At 38.1% G+C, this 20221-nt stretch overlaps 1 protein-coding gene across 2 annotated transcripts; it reads right to left on the bottom strand.

The window, feature by feature from the left end:
- Positions 1-345: 345 nt before the first annotated feature.
- si:ch73-217n20.1 (complement receptor type 2) lies at positions 346-20221 on the bottom strand. Of its 2 annotated transcripts, XM_036591852.1 has the most exons (16): positions 19968-20221; positions 17566-17766; positions 16005-16101; positions 14271-14347; positions 11957-12208; positions 9417-9590; positions 9042-9227; positions 8554-8650; positions 7683-7756; positions 7283-7462; positions 6395-6580; positions 5851-5947; positions 4485-4558; positions 3368-3547; positions 2257-2440; positions 346-1809 (listed from the first exon to the last, which is right to left on the bottom strand). In XM_036591852.1, exons 1-16 carry the CDS (start codon positions 20017-20019, stop codon positions 1773-1775), a joined length of 2148 nt encoding a protein of 715 aa, XP_036447745.1. In that variant the 5' UTR covers positions 20020-20221; the 3' UTR covers positions 346-1772. The 2 variants fall into 2 exon arrangements, with proteins under 2 accessions (XP_036447745.1, XP_036447746.1); XM_036591853.1 differs by lacking the exon at positions 346-1809 and having other exon boundaries at positions 2262-2411.

Here is a 20221-nt window from a genome sequence, read left to right on the forward strand (position 1 = left end):
TTTCAATGCCAGTAATGTATGACGTCCAGTTTGCTAAAGGAGTTACAAACTCATCATGTTATAAACGCATTATGTGTGCCTTACGAATGTGTTTGCTATTGTGTTGTTCTGACAAAGTGTTACTGTTAAAAGGAGAAGTACGGAGAGAGTCTGAGAAAAAAAAGTCACCCAGTTGATAAAAACAGGTGGCTCCCTTCTTACTTTTGTCGGTTTTTGCTTTTGCTTTTTTTTCATTGTATATTGTAAATATTAATTAAACGTAGACTAATTTTGAGTCTGAGAGTTCCAGTCCCAAATAATGTTCTACCCTTGTATTAAGGGCTACATCAAAAAACACAGACTCAGTTCATGTTTAAAGTACTGAGCTTTTATTTGACCCATATGTAAAAACATTACAATATGTAAAATATTACAATTTCTTTTATATTTTGCCCCAGCCTCTCTTCCAAAGACCGCCCCTGTGCACCACCTTCACAAATGTGCAATGAATTTAGTGTTCAGTATTACTCAAGGCAATCTGCCGAAAGCAAAAAGCAAAATAATAATAAACACAAAGACCGCATGGCAACGTCCTCGCTGTTATATGAAAACTGAGAGTAAATAAAAGCTCTTTTTTTTCCTTTTTCAAAGCAGACAGGGCCACTGTACCCATTATTCATTTGCCACCCATCAAAAGTCACTAATGTAAATGTACAACATGGTGTTAATGTGAGAAAAATGCTACATTAAGTTAGATTTACTCAACTCTGTTAGAATGAACTGTATGTAACTTTCAACACTGTCATACTTACAAAATCCTTTTTTTTCAAATTCATCTTACTGCTAATGTTCCTGCCTTTCGTTACAGAGCTGCTGGATCTAAAGGAAAAGGGATTTGTGTTTTTCACAAAGGTCATTTGTGGAATAGCTGAAAGTCATGAAAATGTCTGTGGCAAAGAAGGCGATGTTTTCTCCTGTTGAATGTTCAGAAATGGAAATGCGAAAGCTACACCTGTAAATGCATGACTACATTTCATCGCTGTCGTTCTCCCGCTGTAAGACTTTCTGTAGAACTTTCAATACGCCACAGTGCAGTTCTGTTTTTGTTTCTGTTTAATTTTCTTTGAGAAACGACTTTGCCACAAGGTTTCATGGAGTGGGTAATGGTATTTGCACTTGAAAAATTGTTTATGCTCATGTAAAAAATGTCTGGATTTTGTATTGTCTTTTTAAATGAAAGGAATTGGTGTTCGTACAAGCTGCCGTCTGTCTTGTTTTTCTTTCTCTTGGCTCAACTGTGAGCTCCCAAATATTAAACTGGGACCTCTCAATGAACAGTTTTACACCAATCTATTGAATTTTGAGTTCAGAAAAAACAAAACGAAGTTAGTGATGAAGGAAAATTCTTGACGGAAACTGAAAATCAGCACACGCTCAGCCGTGAGCCACAATAATACTTTTTAGTATATATATATTTTTTTCTCTTCCGCCCGAAAAAGGCAAAAAAAAGAATAATAATAATAAAAACAAAAACTGGCCAAAGACTTTCAGTGACTGAAATTTTGTACATCCCTACATTTTGACTCTGTGGCTGACTCACAACTGATTTGCCAACTTGTTACAAATGTAGTTTCATATTGAATATCATTACAAACAATATATATAATAAAGATTGCCATAAACCTCACAGATCCATAATAGAGGCTAGACAGTTTCAAAATTAAAGATTTCAAGTGAAAATAGAAAAAGAAAGGTTTATATATTATGCTGATCTAACTGGTCCAGCTGTGTTTTCATTTCTGTAGTATCTGTTGTGGCTTTTGTGCATTTCTGAAAAATACAAAGATAAAACACAGAAAAATGTTTTTTTTCAACCTGAAATGTAACGCGGTTCACTTAGTTCGTAGCTTTAACATCAAAATACATCAATTACAGTAAATAAAACGAATGCAGGGTGTTTTTCTACCTCAAAGGACGAAAGGAAACATTGATAATAAGACCTGCTGTGAATGCATACATGAAAATGTGTACATTTAATGATAAAAAGCAAGCTTTCTTTTTAATTTAATTTTCATCTGAATTGCTCCTATATTCCATTGTAATAGCTTGACTAAGTTAATCTGTAATTTTCCATCAAACAGTCACATAGTTAAGCCTTTAATCCTCACTTTCTAGTACTTGTTATAAAGCACCAAAATTTCAAAAACAGATTAGTTTTGATTATCATTAAACAAAATTCCAAATGTAAGATTTAAGTGAGATAAAACACAAACTTACATATGGACACATGTAGGAAGCTTTGGAGTCCACTCTCCATTTAGCCCACAGCTGACCACAGCAGAGCCCTGTATTCTCAACCCAGGGTTGCAGGTGAACATCACTACGTCTCTGTGTTTGTAACGAGCCTTAAATCCAAAAGTCCTTGATCCAAACTGCACATATGGAAATGGACAGCTGGAGTCTGAAAGGTCCAAATGAAGATATATAATAATCTATATAACAGCACTGAGGTTTAAAATGTTTTAAAAATGATCTTATTGATAAATGTTTATGAAAGCAAAAAAGAACACAAATTACTTGTTGTTTGAAAATAAGTTAACACGCCCTCTACAGAGAACACAAATATGATTTTTTCTTCTAGAAATTTTACAGCACAATTTCTATTTATTTGAGTTAAACACAGCAGACAAATAACATTAAATATAAAATACGCCATAACGTTTCCACATTTTTTTCCCCTAGTAAGTTAAATTCTTTCCCAGTATGTTAAATTCAGCAAATGAACTGCAACTGTGCATTAAAATGTGTAGAAGTGTGAGAAGAGTGTTCTCTGTATGTATGTCTGTATGTGTTCTGTATATATGTGTTCACTTATTTTAGCTTAGAAATCGATCAAACGTTTATTTCAGCGTTTATTGCCCAGGGGTGCCCAAACTTTTGCATACAACTGTATATATCATAACATGTTAAATATAAATCACACAGCAAAATGTACATATAGATGACTTATGAAATATTTCAAGTAAACGAAAAAATGAAAGACTAAGTAATGCACTGTATTTGCCTTTGATCATGTTTTGTCCAGTTATCCACCTCAAGATTTTAACACCACTTTAGAAATTTGAGGCACTCAGGATATTGTTATAATCTCATTCTGGTATATTCTATTTATTATATGCTCATTCTGGATATTAATGTTCTAACTTCATTATATCTTCATTCTGGATATTAATGTTATTATAACTTGTTACTCTGGATATTTGTTTTATTAATATAACTTCTGGATTCAGAAGGTACAGATTTGTACAGTTTTCATGGTCATTTTAGAATCATGTACAGTGTGCTTTTACACGTTTCACACACACTGAGACTCAGCCCCGCTGCTCACCCTGGCACCGCGGCGGCGGAGCGCTCCAGGTGCCGTGCTCTGTGCAGTAAATGTCCTGAGCTCCAATCAGCGAACCGGAGCGACATCTGTAGGACACCACATGACCGTACTCCGCGTGTCCATCTGTAGTGTCAAATATCTCCGCACCGGGCACTTCTGGGGGGCTGGGGCACTTGACCACTGAATAAACACACAAACAACAAACACACACAAAGACACTTCAGTAAATAACACTCACCTTTAGGGCTGCAACAGCCACTACTTTCACAGCTGATTTGTTGGTCCTGTTTGACTCATATTAACCGATTCAGTACTTACAGACATTAATCTGGCAATAATGTTTTATGTAATACATTAAAAATGTATTACATAAAATATGTAAATGTAAATGTAAAACACACTCCCTACAGGCACTTTCTCCTCTAACGCTAAAGCAAAAATGAATTAAATACCATGTGGATGGTAACATTATGTAAAGAAATTACAATAATATTTCAGTACACTAATCAGTCATCAGCCGTGTCAGATACAGAAACCTAAAGCAGCTCAGCACACAGAATATGGCAGTAACCATGTCAAACATGTTAACACTGAGTTTTAAAAGGTCTTAGTGATCTAAAGCTCTGTCTTCTTGTGGACGGGAGGCTAAAACGCAGAGAAATAACTAAAAACATATTAGCTCTGTGTGTGTTAGTGTACAAGCTAACCCTGATATCCGTGTAGTTTAGCTGGGCCATTCAGCCAACAGTTTTGAACTGTTTTTTGAGTCGTGGTCAGAAAGGTTCAGTTTACCATGTCAAGTGGTCTGACCTCAGAAGGACCATGAACGTGTCTAATTATAATAAGAACGTTTATTTATTTGAGTTTATATAGTATAAACTCAAGTTCAAGGACAAATGTTTCTAGGAGGGTCTTAGCAGATGCCTGTTTAATTTGAAATTAGTCTGAAAAGTCAGGTGATTGTGTATACACTGTATATATTGTATATATCTGAGTCTACAATATATACAAAATTGCCGATCCCCATCTCAACTCAGCAGTAGCACTGTTGAACTGCAGTGGTCAGAGGTTCAGGGGTGCTGCAGCAGCGAGGAGGCTCCACTGTGCACAAACGTACCTTCACATACAGGCGTTCTGCCGTCCCAGCCTTCAGCTCTACAGCGTCTCACACCAAACCCGACCAAGCGGTACCTACAAATCAACAAAGTGCAACATTTATATAGGGCATCTCGCGAAAACATGACAAACATCAGAAGAGGAGGTTCATCCACAAAGAGTGAGGATCAGTTCACATGGGACTGATATAACTTTGGCCACTGTAAATGGGAGACAGTGATATTAACAGATACAGCTTAAATATGTTATTGGCTGGTTGTTTCATGTTGTTTTAAAAGAACAATTCAAAACATAAAATCTAAATAAACAGTTAATTTGTCTTTCTCAAAGCCTGGTTTCTGTCAGACGAATGTTAAAAATAAATTGTTCAGTAAAGATGATTTTAACTTTTAATCAAAAAGCAAAGGTTCTTTATCAAAATATGTTGTTGCTACTAGAAATAATGACAAAAATCCAATTATAATGTCTTAAAATTCAACTTTTATTTAAGAATTATATTTTAGCATGTAAGATTTCATTTCTCATTGACAAGACTTCAAGCCCTTTTCCTGTTCATGATCATTACTGTAATAATTCTTCCTAAAATAAATTAAAAATGAACTTAACAATTAAAAATTACATTAGCATGCTGACATTTCAATTATGATAGCAAGCTGTTTTACATTTTATTGCCTATAATTTTCTTGATCTTACCATCATGGTAAATCTGGCAGTGCATTTTATGAATCTGGCACAACGTGTTATCTATGATTATTCTGTTACAGGAACAGCAGCAGCATTCAAATATAGTGTGTATTCACTTTCCTGCCTCACACTATTTACCTTAAAGATACAGGTAAGTTGTTTTTTATAATGAAATACATCCTCCTAGTTTCCAAAATTAAAGGAAGTTCTCAGATAAACAGTTAGAAACATGTTTAATTTACATTTTCAGCCGTTTAGCTCCATTCACTCCCTCTCACTGAGGACTCGCTTACGGGCACCCTTTAGGTATTTGCAGTCAGGTTTCTGATATTGTGGGAGAAATGAGAAGTGACCAGGTTTGTTCCTTCACCTTAAACCAGCTCTGGCTTCAGCCAGTTCTCAACACTGTGAGTGGGACATTTGGACGGGATACTGAAGTTCTGATTGGCTGTATTTGACATGTAATACTTTTTCTAATCGATCTGTGAGGGACATTGAACCAGAACCATTTCTGTCAGCCATGGTTTTGTAAGAGATCCAAATAACTCACAGTTAAGCTTTTTATTGGCAAGAAAACAAGTTGATGATTGGCAAAATGCTAAATATCGGATCCGATTATCAACCGGGCAGATATTCAGTCGCCCCCTAGTCTGTAGTAATACTATGTTGTTGAAGATCCTTACCCTTCAAAACACTCTGCAGTGGCGGTATCACCAAAAGATACTCCGGTGTACTGAAAACGGCCGTTTGCGATCTCTCCAGCAGACCCGCAGGGTTTTCCTTGAAAAGAGTTAATAAGACACATACATCATCATCATTCTGGAACAGAGTTGCACAAAACATGCAAAATACCACACTGCAATGCAATGTCATACGCAGAAGTTTTAATTTCCAATGACATGTTTTGTTGATTTTCTAAGGGAAAGTAAGTTAACACATCTTGAAAGACTGGCCTGTATTATTTTAACCAAAATTACTTTTGTTGGATGATCATTTCATTAAAACACCCACAGAAACTCATCAGTTGTGACTGATCAAGATGCTCATAGCACACAGTAAAAAGACTGTAATTAGTTTGAGGGCTCATTTGCATACACCATGTTTCCTGTGATATCACGGTTGCAAAGGGCAACAACACAGTATCAATTAACAGATGATGTATTGTGCAGCCCTGCTGTGGAACACTGTGCTCATCTTCATAATATGACCAAGTGTTTCAAAACTTACTCTCACATCTCATCTCTAATGACGTCCAGTGGCCGTTCTTACAGCGAATGCTGGAGCTTCCTCCAGCCCAGCGGTATCCAGGGTTACACTTGAACCTCACGTAATCATCAGGCTCGTACTCTCCCTTACGGAGGTATTCCTGTCTGGGCATCGCGTCAGGGTGGTGTGGCAATCGGCTACATTTTCCTGCAAGACACTTTATTTAGTGTTGCACTGATGGCAATGACAGGGGAATTCAAAATTTCTGTATAATCATTAGGATGTAAATCAAAGACATTCTGAGTGGTTTAGTGGGTCAGAATTCTTCACAGTGGTGGCAATAGAAACATTTTGGCCTAAAACATATTTTTTCAAATTCATTCCTAGTGAAGAGGCACTGTAGGGCACTGTAAGGCAAAATAGGCACCAAAGAAATTTTTTTTCAGATTTATCACCACTTTACGATCATCAACATTACATATATAAACGCAGAAGATGTGTAGGTTCACTGGTGTTTTTGGACAGTAAATAAAATGGCTATATTTGTGTTGTAGACATGACAACCCTTTGGTTCCTATCACTACCACTGTAAACAGTACTGGTATCGACAACAGAAATTATTGATATCATGAAGCAATTTCCGCCAGTGAGCGATACGCCAGTAGACCTTAATAAATCATACAAAAATCTAATTAGGCTGTAATTTGAGGATCATGAAGCAAACAGAATTGCTGAGCAGTCAGAGATTTACATCCCTGTAGACTATAAATATTCACATTGACAACAAACTGAATTTCTCCCTCAGGGTGGTTTTTCTATATTAGCAACTTGCCCTACTACAAAATTAGCATAAAAGCATAAACCGTGCACAGTCTTGAGGCTGGAGACAAGGTGAACTGGTAAAATTACCTGTGGCCGAACGGCATTCCGGCAGAGCTTGCCATTGACCGTTTGGTCCACATGTGATCTGTGGTGAGCCAATCAGATTGAAGCTCTCCTGACAGACGATGGTCATGCGTTCTCCAACTCCGTAATCTCTACCCTCCTGCATCCTGCTGTTGGCCACAGTAGGGGTTGGACATCTGATCGCTGGCACACAGAGAATAGAGCGAGCAAAGTGTTTAACATTTTGTATTGTCAAGACATAATAAAAGTACTGATGACCTGAAACACAATGCTGGTTTATTATTCAAACCAGTACAACAAGGTGTGTTACAGCAGGGAAAAGGCTACACTGAGGGTCTCCAGGACCACTGAATCAGGTTTCAGAACTATAATGAAAATTAAGAGAGAATATCAGCAAACGTACCTTCACATACAGGCACTCTGCCATCCCAGCCTTCAGCCCCACAGCGTCTCACACCAACCCCGACCAAGCGGTACCTAAAAATCAACAAAATGCAATGTGGAAAAATGGGGCAGAATAGTATTCGTATAGGGCATCTCGTGAAAACATGATTTAAGCATTGGAAGAGGAGGTTCATCCAGAAGGAACAGAACATAGAACTATTCAGAGGTTTTCCAGTCATATGTGTGTGAAGTAATGGACTTCATGTCAATTCATCAACATGTCAGTTTACATGAGACTAATATGAGCTGATCAGCTCGACAACCAATCAGCTCTCAGTAGCAGAGATGCTAGCGACCTACTGCCCAAAACCTGTTTGCTGAAGAAAAATGGAAAGATACAGGTAAGTTTTCTTTGCTTTTAAATTGAAAACATCCTTCAACTTTCCTAAGAAACAAAGTCTTGTTTAGCCTCATTTAGCCCCATTCACCCACATTCATTTAGGACTAGCTAGCATTTTGTAGTCAGGTTTCTGATCTAATGGGAGAAATAAGAAGTGGCCACACACCCCTTCTAGACTGACTCTGGTTTCAACCAACTCATAACACTGTGGGTGGGACATTGAGACAAGATACTGAAGTTTTGATTGGCTGTTCTTGACATGTAACACTTATTTTTGACCAATTCAGTAAGGCTGAGGGCAGGACATTGAGCCAGAACCATTTCTGACAACCTTGGTTGCTATCGGAGATGTCATAACTCACTTTAAGCTTTGTACTGATTAAGTTTATAAGTTAAAATTGCGATTCTGATGGTTGGCAAAATGCTAAATATTGGATCTGATTATCAACTGGGCAGATAATCGGTTGATTCCTAGTCTGTAGAACCTTACCCTTCAAAACACTCTGCAGTAGCAGTATCACCAAAAGACACACCAGTGTACTGAATACGTCCGTTTGCGATCTCTCCAGCAGACCCGCAGTTTATCTCTTGAAAAAAAGATAGTAAAATGTAATTAATAAATAGAAGGAAACCACATACATCATCAACATTCTGGAACAGAGCTGCACATATTCTCAGCACTGCAGTAACACTGATATGATGGTGGTGTGTTAGTGTGTGTTGTGCTGGTGCGAGTGGATCAGACACAGCAGTGCTGCTGGAGTTTTTAAACACCTCAGTGTCACTGCTGGACTGAGAATAGTCCACCAACCAAAAATATCCAGCCAACAGCGTCCTGTGGGCAGCGTCCTGTGACCACTGATGAAGGACTAGAGGATGACTAATACAAACGGTGCAGCAAGAACGGAGCTCCTGTCTCTGCTGTGGAAATATCCTGTGCTTATCATCCCTAATATGACCAAGTGTTTCAAAACTTACTCTCGCATCTCATCTCTAATGGCGTCCAGCGGCCGTTGTCACAGCGAATGCTGGAGTTTCCTCCAGCCCAGCGGTATCCAGGGTTACACTTGAACCGCACGTAATCATCAGGCTCGTACTCTCCCTCACGGAGGTATTCCTGTCTGGGCATCGCGTCAGGGTGGTCTGGGAATCGGCCACATTTTCCTGCAGGACATTTTAATTAGTGTTGCATCGATGGCACTTAAAGGGAAATTCTAACAATTTTTCTAAATATCTTTATAATTACAGTAATACAGTAATATTGCATGATATCAATTCATCAATAATCTTATCAATAGATTACACTCTAGTTAGAGATTGGATCACAGCGTAGCTCACCTAAATGCCTCTTACCTGATTCACAGGTGGGCACAGCTGGTGCCCAGGAGCGGTTAGCTGCACAGGTTATGAGCTCTGCCCCTTTCAGCTGGAAACCGTCCTCACAGGTGATCTTCACGGTCATGTTAATCCTCACACGACTATCATTTACTCCACCGTTGAGTATAACCAACTTCGGGCATTTAATCACTATAAAGGAGCAAACAACGATGCATTTATAGACACTGCACGCTGATCAATGAGGCAGTTTTCACACCTTTGTGTGCTAAAGTACACAGAGATTTGGTTTTTATGAAATGGGCAATTTTCTTTTTGAAACTATTGTGAACCACTTTTAGCTCTGCAATCGCTGCACTATTAAAGTTACCCTTTACTGGTCTGAGCTGTGGCTTCTGTTACAGAACTGTCACAGAGATAAGAGGACGCGCTCACCCCAAGTTCAAATCATACAGCTCCCAATCGAGCAGGAAGCTCTCAGTAAAACTGTATAGGGATTTTATAATGTCACACCATTTCTAAATGCGCTCGGCACAGAACTCAAGTTCAGCTCAAACCGCCAAATTAATGTTTTTTATTTATTATGTCAAAATAATAAAAATTTTATAATTATACTAAAAATAACAGTATGTCATACAAGTGTCAAACATAAGCAAGTCTATCAAGTTACATAACAGCTCAAGAGAGTTGGAAGGAAGTATGTGGTGAATACTTGGGCTCAATTTCTAAGCTGACGTTAGGTGTTTATGTTGGTTGAAGTGCAGCTGAAATGCAGCTGGTGTGTTTGGTGATATGACTGTATGGAACTGCGTAGAATTGTGTAGAACTGAGGTATAACCGTTGATTATTGTTGGGGGGAGGAGAGTCAGAGCGCACATTACAGTGCATGCTGGGGACTGTAGTGCAGCGCTTTGTCTAACAGGCTAATAATAATAGAAAATTAAAATACTGTTGCGGGCTGGATAGGATTGTGACGTGAGCCTGATCTGGCCCGTGGGGCTTTGTGTTTGACACATGGGGTCTTTATCATATGATGAACGAGTAATGAAAAAAAGAGGTAGCTTAGCATTACTGATGCAATAGTGATTGTTTTGACAAGTGTTTGACGAAAGCTTGTTTGGATTCCTGCGTGATATGTCGCTATTTAACGATCAACAAAAGTGCCATTGACTTTTAAGAGGTGTTTTTCATTTTTAGAAAATGCCTGTCCCTCCTAGCTTATAAACAAATTCAGTCAAATTCAGCTTTTCTAGATTGTTTTTAATAAACGTTTTTGCTCTCCATAGAAATGGTATTTAAGAAAAATAATGGATTTGAAGGAGGTTGAAATTATAAATAAACCGTATGGGGGAATTGCTGATGTTTAGTCAAAGCATTAATGACTGTAAGGTCTGTAAAGACTGTTGGAACCAAAGACTATCCATTTCAACCCCAGGCCTCCAACATAACATTATGAATAAAAAAGAAATCTTTTAATACTGGCTAAACACTTTCACTAATAACTGTTTTAAGTCTAAGTTCTCAAAAGATGTCAAAAAGGAAAGAGTCTTCAAATGCTGAGTTTGTGGAAGAGGGAAAAAGGCTTCTTCTTTATTTCAGCATCAGGTGGCACAGAGAGAGACCCAACTGCACAAACCGTGTTCCAAACAACAGTTTATATACCATTGATCTGGGGTAATGTGACATCCCCCTGCCTTACTTCTCAAATTTTGATATTAGCTCATTCTATAATAGGTGCATCTCTTTGTCCATCAATTTGGCCATCGCATGATGACCTCACTCCTAAAAACTGGTTTCAGCCGTTTTTTACCAGTCTGCTTTACCTTTCAAGGTCAACTTGTACCTCTCTTCACTGGGTCAGTAGGTACACACAGGCCTCTCTGTGAACCCAGGGGCTTTCCAGTGTCTAGAATCTCCTATGCAGATAGACTAAGGCCTTCCCTTTGTGAGAGAATTAATATTCTCTGTTAACCAATAATACTTATTTGGTTATTAATTACAATATCTAACCTATTTGATTACTGATTAAGGGAATATTTATTCAAAATCTCTGTCAAGGCCTTGAGTTATTTGCAACAATCAGTCAAAAGTAGTGTAGTTGGCAACATGCAGAATTTGAGTGTTTTTATCAGTAAAGATCAGACACCCCTGATGTAAGGCAAGATTAAGCTTCTAAGAAAAAACAGTGAAGATTTCAGCTCTGGAGATGCAACTGCACTAGAATCCAAGCGTTTATTGGTTTTGATATATATAAAATATAAAAATTTTTATATATAAAAATCCATAAATGGACAGACCATTTTTAAGGTGTGTTTTTGCAAAAAATCTGGCTGTTTCCACCCCTGATTACATTAGCCTCGTAGCATCAATGTAAACCTGAAGAAGCAAACTTCAGACACCGAACGTGTCTCAGCTGAGTGACTACATTTAGGGAAACAGGTATCTGTGTACATTAGATTTATTGTCATAAAGGCCTCAGGAAGGCCATTACTCACTCTGAGGGCCTATAAAACAAATAGAACATCAATACCTGAGTCACCCCAGTCTATAGGACTTACGTTCACATTTCAGTTGAGGTGTCCATCTGCCCATCTGACACCTGGTGATGGTGATGTTGTCAGTCAGCTGGTGCCCGACATTACAGGAGATGGATAAAGACTCTCCAGGGTCATACTTATTCTTTGTTCCATTAATCTTGGCATTGGTTATCTTAGGGTGCTGACATCTTCGTTTTCCTTTAGGCGTGTCAGAGCCAGGAGATGGAGAGCGACCAAGGGGAGAGTGAGCAAGTGGAGGGGAAGAGTGAGAGACTAAACCGAGAGAGAGAGAGAGAGAGAGAGAGAGAGAGAGAGAGAGGGAGAGAGAGAGATAATGAGTTATAAACACAGGATCATAATGTCATAATAGAAGCAGGAATCTGGGTACAAGAAGTCAAAACATGCCACTTGTCTGCCAAAAACATCAGATGGTTCAGGGCTACAGATGAGCAAAGACAAAACGATCTGCACAAATGAAAGTAGAGGCTGCACATCCACTGAAGGCCACTGCAGAAAAAAAAAACAAAAAAAAACGTTCTTTTGTTCCCAGCCTTGAATTAATGTACACTCAGTTGCAACAGTGACAAAAGCTGTCTTGTTTTGGTGAAAAGTTTGTGCTCATGCAGCATTTCTTACTAAAGTAAGAGCGTAAAACCACTGACCTTTCAAAATTTCCACATAATTTAATAAATAAGATGTAAACAAAGCCATTCAGAGTGGTGTGATGTGAAATGCTGTTCTAGAGAAACTGACTGAGTCAGAATTGTTCTCAGTGGTGGTGATAGGAACCAGACGTCTGAAGAAAGAAACAACATGAAATGGTCTCAAAACGGATGGAGGTCCAGAGAGGCCATGGTTAGCTATAATTTTCTGGATTGTTATTTTGAGATAATGAGTTAATTATCTTGTTATCTCAAGATAACAAAATTGTTAGCTTGAAATGACAAGTTAGTTAAGTGACCCTTATTAGTACCACAACGTTGAAATTTGACCTCCGCATTTTGACCCATCCGTGCAGTGAAACACCACATACACACTAGTGAACACACACACTATGGGGCAGTGAGCACCCTTGCCCAGAGTGGTGAGCAGCCCTAACCACAGCACCCGGAGAGCAGTGGGGGGTACCTAGCCTTACTCAAGTGCACTTCAGTCAGGTACTGTCAGTTCAGGGGATTGAACCGGTGACTGTGGTTCACATTCACAGTCACAAGGCTGGTTCTCTAACCTCCAGCCCATCTAATACATTCTTTAAACTGCTATCATAATGCGTGCAGTAGAGGGTACATTATACTTATTTATCACTTTTTTACCATCATTAACATTACAAATGAAAATTTATTAAACACATCTGGTTCACTGGTCATTTCAGATAGTAAATAAAATACTTGTGTACTAGACAGTGCGACCCCTGGTTTCTAATATAACCACCGAAAAAAGGAACATGAGTTGGTAAGTTTCTCTACAATGAACCACTTCACATCAAACCACTCTGAATGGCTTTGTTTACACCACAACAATTGAATTATGTAGAATTTTTTGCAAAAATCGGTGTAATTTCCTTTTAATAGGGAGTTTATATCCCCTTTGCGCCAGCAACAGTGCTCTTCCAGGAAGGCTTTACACTAGATGTTGGAACATCGCTGTGAGGATTTGACTGCAGCAACAAGAGCATTAGTGAGATCAGGTACTGATGTTGGATGTTCAGTTCTGGATCACTACAGCTCATCCCAGAGGTGCTGGATGGAGCTCCATCACGCCAGAGAACACAGTTCCACTGCTCCACAGCCCAAGGCTGGGTGGCTTTATACCCTCTAGCTGACATTCAGCATTGTGTATGATGGCCACAGGCTTGTGTGCAGCTGCTCCAAAGCATCCCATTCTATTGGTCAGTGCTTTTCTATAGATAACATAAAAGCAGTGTGCAATTAAACACCTGTGTCAGCAGGTGGTGCACTTTAAAGTAGCTGAATTCACTAATTAGAAGAGGATACTTTTGGACATAAAGTGGTAGCACAGTGTCAGCACTGTACTAAATGACAGCTGTGTGTCTCAGAAAGGCCAGCAGAGGGAGCTACTGAACTTGTTTTCACAGCCTTTGTGCCACATCACAGATTACAAGTCCAAAGACCTTAACTGCGTTTATATCCTCTTAACTCTGGACTCTCAAGGCCGTGTCTTAACCTTAAAAGATGGCTGTGAAAAAACACCATGGAAACTGTCTCATGCTGCCTGTGGAGTGAGCGCAGATGCTGCTAGGTGAAGGATTTTATCACTCACAAAGATAAAAGGTAGTTTGACATTCCAACTTCAGTGAGTATAAAACTCATCTTACCTTTTCTGCAAGAAGGAATAGTTCCACTCCATCCATTATCGAGACATTCCCGAACACGCTCTCCTTCTAGGACATAGCTGGAAATGACAATAGAATAGAAATGAGCTGTAAAGAACAGAAGCGATTTCTGTGTGATTAACTTTCAGCACTGATAGCCTAAAACAAGACCACAAAAATTTATAGTTTTTAAAAAAGGCCATAAACATTAAAGGGCCCATATCACAGAAAAATGAATTTTCCTCATTTTTATGAAGTAAAAGAGTTTTATTTAGCATGTAAACACTGTTTAAAGTTTCAAAAGGTACTAGAGAAAGAAAAGTGTAAAGAAATCTCTCAACATGAATTTTTTTTTGTCCATAGCCATATTATAATAAAGGCTATTATTTAATGAAGAGTGCCATGATTTTACACTTTTTTCTCTAAATTCTGAACCCTTGTCTGAGGGTTCTGAGCACCTTCTGTACTAAATGTTTATTTTCCTACCAGCAGGACTCTCTGTTTAATTTTGTTTTAAAAGGTACTACTGACTCCTTACGGTCCATATATGAAAACTAAGCTGCCTATTTTGCATTCATTGTTTTTGTGATGTCACAAAAAACAGCACATTGACATATATCCATCTGTTAGCCTACAGCAGTTTAGCCCCGCCCCTTCACAAATCTCTTTCAATAAGTTCTAAGGAGCATTTCAGCCGGGACTGCTTTCTGAATGACTCACAATACAGGGCTTCCAATCAGAACAGAGCTCACTGACATATATCAGGCTTGAAGGCACAGCAACAAAAGTAGCATGTTTCATTTGAAGGGTTAAAGAGAAAACGGTCATGTAAAACTGTTTGTGGTGCATAAACCTACATCTCAGGAAAAAAAAATTGTTATTAGTTGTGTTACAATAGAAATGTATTCAAAAGACCAGGATCTCTTACTTTAGGCTAAAAAAGTACAGGCTGTTAGTGGCCTTAAAATAAGAAACTGCTGTAAAGAATAAAACCTATAAAAAACTGTAAACATTAATTAGAGAGCAACATAATTACAATAAAAATGTTTTTGGGAGCAACAGAAATGATTGCTATTTGTTTAATTATAGCCTAAAAAACATTAAAGGCCGGTTTCCCAGACCCAGATTAAGGCTAATCCCAGACTAAAAAGAATCTCCAATGGTGATCCAGGATTATTACTGCAATTTAGTCCAAGACTAGGCTTAATCCATGTCCGGGAAACCATGCCTAACACTGTAAACATTCCTGTACTGAAGTATGTACTCTACTAAACCAGATCGCTCCTCTAAACTGCTAAAACTTACATTCTGAGCAACATAATTAAAAATGCACTATACCAGTCAACAGCTACACAAGTGTGTAGGAGCAGACTGAGGACATTTCCGAGCGCATACGCCCAGGACAAAATTATTTTTGCCAGCCAGCCTCAGAGAGCTGCTGGGTGGGACTGTAGTCATTAACTTTGGCACTCTCATGAAAACACTGCCACCAAATCAGCAATTCCAAAGAGATTTCAGTCTCTCTGGACGGGTCAGCTGACTGACTGTCCCCCTGGGCTACTGCAGATCCAAGCAAGTGCTCGAGAGTGAAACACTGAAGTCAATCAGGCCCAGAGAGCAGGATAACAGGATGCTGCTAATGTGCCTCATGTTTACCTCAGCCTGGTCGAATCTCACTGTATGACTGCATAATTTAATTTCTTTCATCAATCTGATAAAGCGGAGTCATTCCATTACCCATCATCGCACTCTGCGGTGGCTTTGTCCCCGAACGAGTTCCCTTGCTGAACATATCGCCCAAACTCTATTTCTCCAGCCGAGCCACACCACTTCCCTGAGAGAGAACAGAAAGAGTGAAGAGACTGTAAAGACGCTGATTATGTACTGTTACTATCATGTACTATGTATTAAGCAAAACAGCACAGCATCATTATGAATCAACGCTTTACTCATAGATAGATTTAATCAGACCAAATATAACTTATACAGTTTATATAATAAATTAAGTTGAGTGATACAAATCTGATGGGTCCCCTTAAGGTATGCTACATTATGGAATAAGAAGGTATATATTACTACACTTTCTTATACGTTACACTTACAGTACAACATATTATAGAACATAATACAAAATATATTTACTCATTACACTTTTTTCCTTCTGCCATGTACAAGCTAATAAAATTAAATGCTTAAAGGGGAATTCCACTATTTTTTGAAAATTTTGACATAATACAGTCGAGTTGCTGAGTTGTAAACAAAAAGTAATTTGGTGTGATTTGATGTGAAATGCTGCACTGCAAAAAAGTGTACTGAATCAGACGGAAGCCCAGTATTAACTGTAGTTATCGTCCAATACCTGGTCTGGCTGATCAACACTTCATTATGTTAAATCTGGTGAGCTGCTGATGAAATAGAACAAATCTATACGATGTCTGGGGGCGTCCCTGGAGATCTGGAACCAAATTTTGTTGTTTAAGCTAGCTCATTAGATAGCAACTATTTTTTTCTGAAAATAATGAAGTTCTTGTCACTTTTTATATTTATTTCTGTTTATTCTAATGAAATAATGTGTTTTTTTTATAAACGCAACCTGCCCAAAAACGCAACCTGCCTGGTTTTAAACAAGCCTAAGACATATATATATATATATATATATATATATATATATATATATATATATATATATACGCCTGTACAAATACAGCCATTTTATTTACTATGCAACAACCTGTGGACCTATATGTATCCATGTAATGTTGATGATGGTAAAACAGTGATAAATCTGAAACAACACAAGTTTTAAAAGTACTACTTTAACAATTAAAATAAAAGTATTATTTTTCTTGTTTTTTAATCATTTTTCTGTTTTAATAATGTGTTTTATGTGAAAATCCTACCTCAAGATTACAATAAAAACCATGAAATAACTTTCTGTGAGGGAGCTTTTAGAGGCATTAAACTACTGAGAAGTCTGGTTTCCATCACCACCACCGAGAAGAATTCGGTCTCTGTAAGTTTCTCTAGAATGGAGCCACTCTGAATGACTTTGTTTACATCATTAACCATTTAATTGTGCAAATATTTTGAAACGAAAGTCTGCGATTCAAATGTGTCAATCAATTGCACACGAACAAAATGCTACATCAACACTATTCGTGCAAAACTAAACTGAAGGTCAGCGACTGTGTCAATGTAACATTTTACTAAACTGACTCAAAGCTCCACTCGTTTTTCAGTGTAGAGTAAGTGCAGTTCCTGGAGTTTGTTCTCCTTCAGGATCAGAAAGGTTTCTTACTTATGCATTTCATGTTGAGAGGTTCCCACTGTCCGTTCCTGCAGAAGGACACTCTGCTGCCCGCAGTCTGTCTGTGACCCACCGCGCACTTATAAGCCACCCTGTCTCCATTCTTAAACTCTGACAGCTGAGCGTACTTCTCATCCAGCCGCTTATCTGGATACGACACTGGACGGCCACACTGACCAGAGCCTTGAGATGCTGTAAGAGACAAGAGGATGAAGAAGCCAGATTAAAACCCACGGGACGCAGTTTCCCATCCTTAATGTCCATCTCCATGGCTGCTTGGTTAGCAGCAGAAGTTTGTAGCAGCCTAAAAGCCAAACTCAAGTAAAAGAACTGTTACTTATGTAACTGTTAATAATTTCCACAAAACAACGAGTAGAAGTATGACCAGGTCAAAAACTGCTGAAGTACTTAGTAACTTATAGAACTGCAAAGGATCTTCTTAGTACATCCAGCACCCATTAGCAGAAAAACTGAAGTTTGATAGATGCTGTTATTTTCTTTTTGGTCCAAAAAAAACCCGATAAACCTCCAAAGTAAAAGACCAATCAACCAATCACAAAGCAGAGCACTGTCAACAACAACTCATAAAGAAACTGAACACAAAAGAGCAGTTAAATAAACAATAACACAAGTGAAATTCTGCACTCATAAATACACACTCTTAACAATAAGGTGCCACAAAGTGTTCCTTAAGTGATGCCACAGAAGAACCACTTTTGGTTCAGTTAAGATCCATGTCTGAAAAAGAGATGTGTGAGCTTTTAAAAGGTATATAACGTAAAGGTTCCATAACATTTTAAGTTCTTCGTAGAACCTTTCATTTGGGTCTTTAAGCTTTAAAGCGTTCTTCACACTCACAGGTGGTTCTCTCCAAAAAGCATAAATTCAAGGTTTTTAGGAAACCAAATGTGTTGTTCTAAAGTTCTCATTACTTAAGAACCCCTTTGGGCACTTCCACAAATTCGGGTATTTCCACAAAATCTAATTATAAATTTTGTTCCTGTCAAGAAATGACAGTTTTTTGCCCTCCATAATTTCAATTACATAATATACAATACATAATTCAATGTATATATTGCTGTTACTAAAACAAAAAAACAGACTTTCCAACTTCCATAGGCTGAGAATTAAAGCCCCATCATGCTGAAGCTGTGACAGAGTGTAACTTCTCAGGCTAAACTGAGTGTAACATTCCCTGTTATCAAGCTTAGACTTTTTAAAGTCATTCATTTAAATTTAATTGAACTGAATGAAAGAATTTTCTGTGAACAATGCAAGAAAATAAGAAAATAAAAAGTGTATGGATGATTAGTGGACGTTATGCTTGACACTATCAAGGATGAAGAAAACAATAAATTATCAACATTAAATAAAAGCAAAAATGACCAGCTTTTGAATTTGGCCGCTCTGAAGACTTAAGTGTGCTGTTAATGTGGGAGCAGATATACATGGTGGTATATCTGGGCAATATAACAATATATTTTCATTGCTGTGATTTTGGTATTCTGATAAAAAATGAGCTTTTCTGAGTAAATCATGGATGTTGTTAGTACTTAAAGAACACTGACGAACGACATGTTTATTACACAGAGCGTGATTAGGCCCGTTTAACTGGATTTAGTGTAGTGTGTGAAATGCTTAATACAAATCAGTCTGATGGCAGTTTTTAACAGTGCCACTACTGGGTTATTGTGACAGTGAGTCAAAATATCACGATACATTTCTTCTATCATGAAAATGGCTTTAAATATAAATATGTGGGGGTGGGGGATAGAGCAAAAACTTCATATCAAGATACTTCAGAAAGTTTTACGATACATAATGTGTCACAATATATTTTTTATTATGATATGTGATAAGATAAAAACTAAAGTACTGCCACGTTTTAAAATGATTAAGCTAGTTACTTGTACTCAACACTTTACACTGCACTGGACTTAAATAAACATGACTAATAATACTCGTGTATATATATATATATATATATATATATATATATATATATATCAAGCTTATATATTCCCCACTTGCAATAAAAGAAAATCAAACCTTATGTTAATGTGCTATGGTTGAATTTATATATTTATCCATGAAAAACACTTATTAGCAGATTCCTAATTCAAGTCAAATGGCACTTTTTCATTCTTGTATATCAGTAATTCTGATTTTAAAAACTCAAGAAAGTGAAAATCTTACTGAGCTAGTACAGTTTTACACGTAAATCAGAGTAGACGTGAAATTCTCCTCACTGCTGTAAGAGACTACAAGATGACAGAGAGCTCAGCCAAATTCAGATCTCACTGTTGATCCACGGAGATGTTTACAGTCCTGAGTGTCCATCTTCATGGCTGCTTGTTCAGCAGGAGCTCCGCAAACACAGTAACGTTACTCACCTACTAACTGCGCTGACAGCAGCAGCACTGAAGTCCACAGGATCTTCGCCATTAGCTTCACTCGGTTGAAGACAGACTCCAGAGGAGCGAGCAGGGCGCTGCAGTCTTACTCCTGCGGGTTAGTTTGAGGCGGTAACCTAATTCTGATAGTGGTTTAATAAAGCTCCCCCTCAGGCCTCCCTCCTATCGCCCCTTCTTACTCAGCTGGGACGCTTAAAGCAGCTCAAAAACACAGGTTTCACTTCCACCCGTAT

Source organism: Colossoma macropomum, unplaced genomic scaffold (assembly GCF_904425465.1).
Source record: "Colossoma macropomum unplaced genomic scaffold, Colossoma_macropomum, whole genome shotgun sequence".
Classification (NCBI taxonomy): domain Eukaryota; kingdom Metazoa; phylum Chordata; class Actinopteri; order Characiformes; family Serrasalmidae; genus Colossoma; species Colossoma macropomum.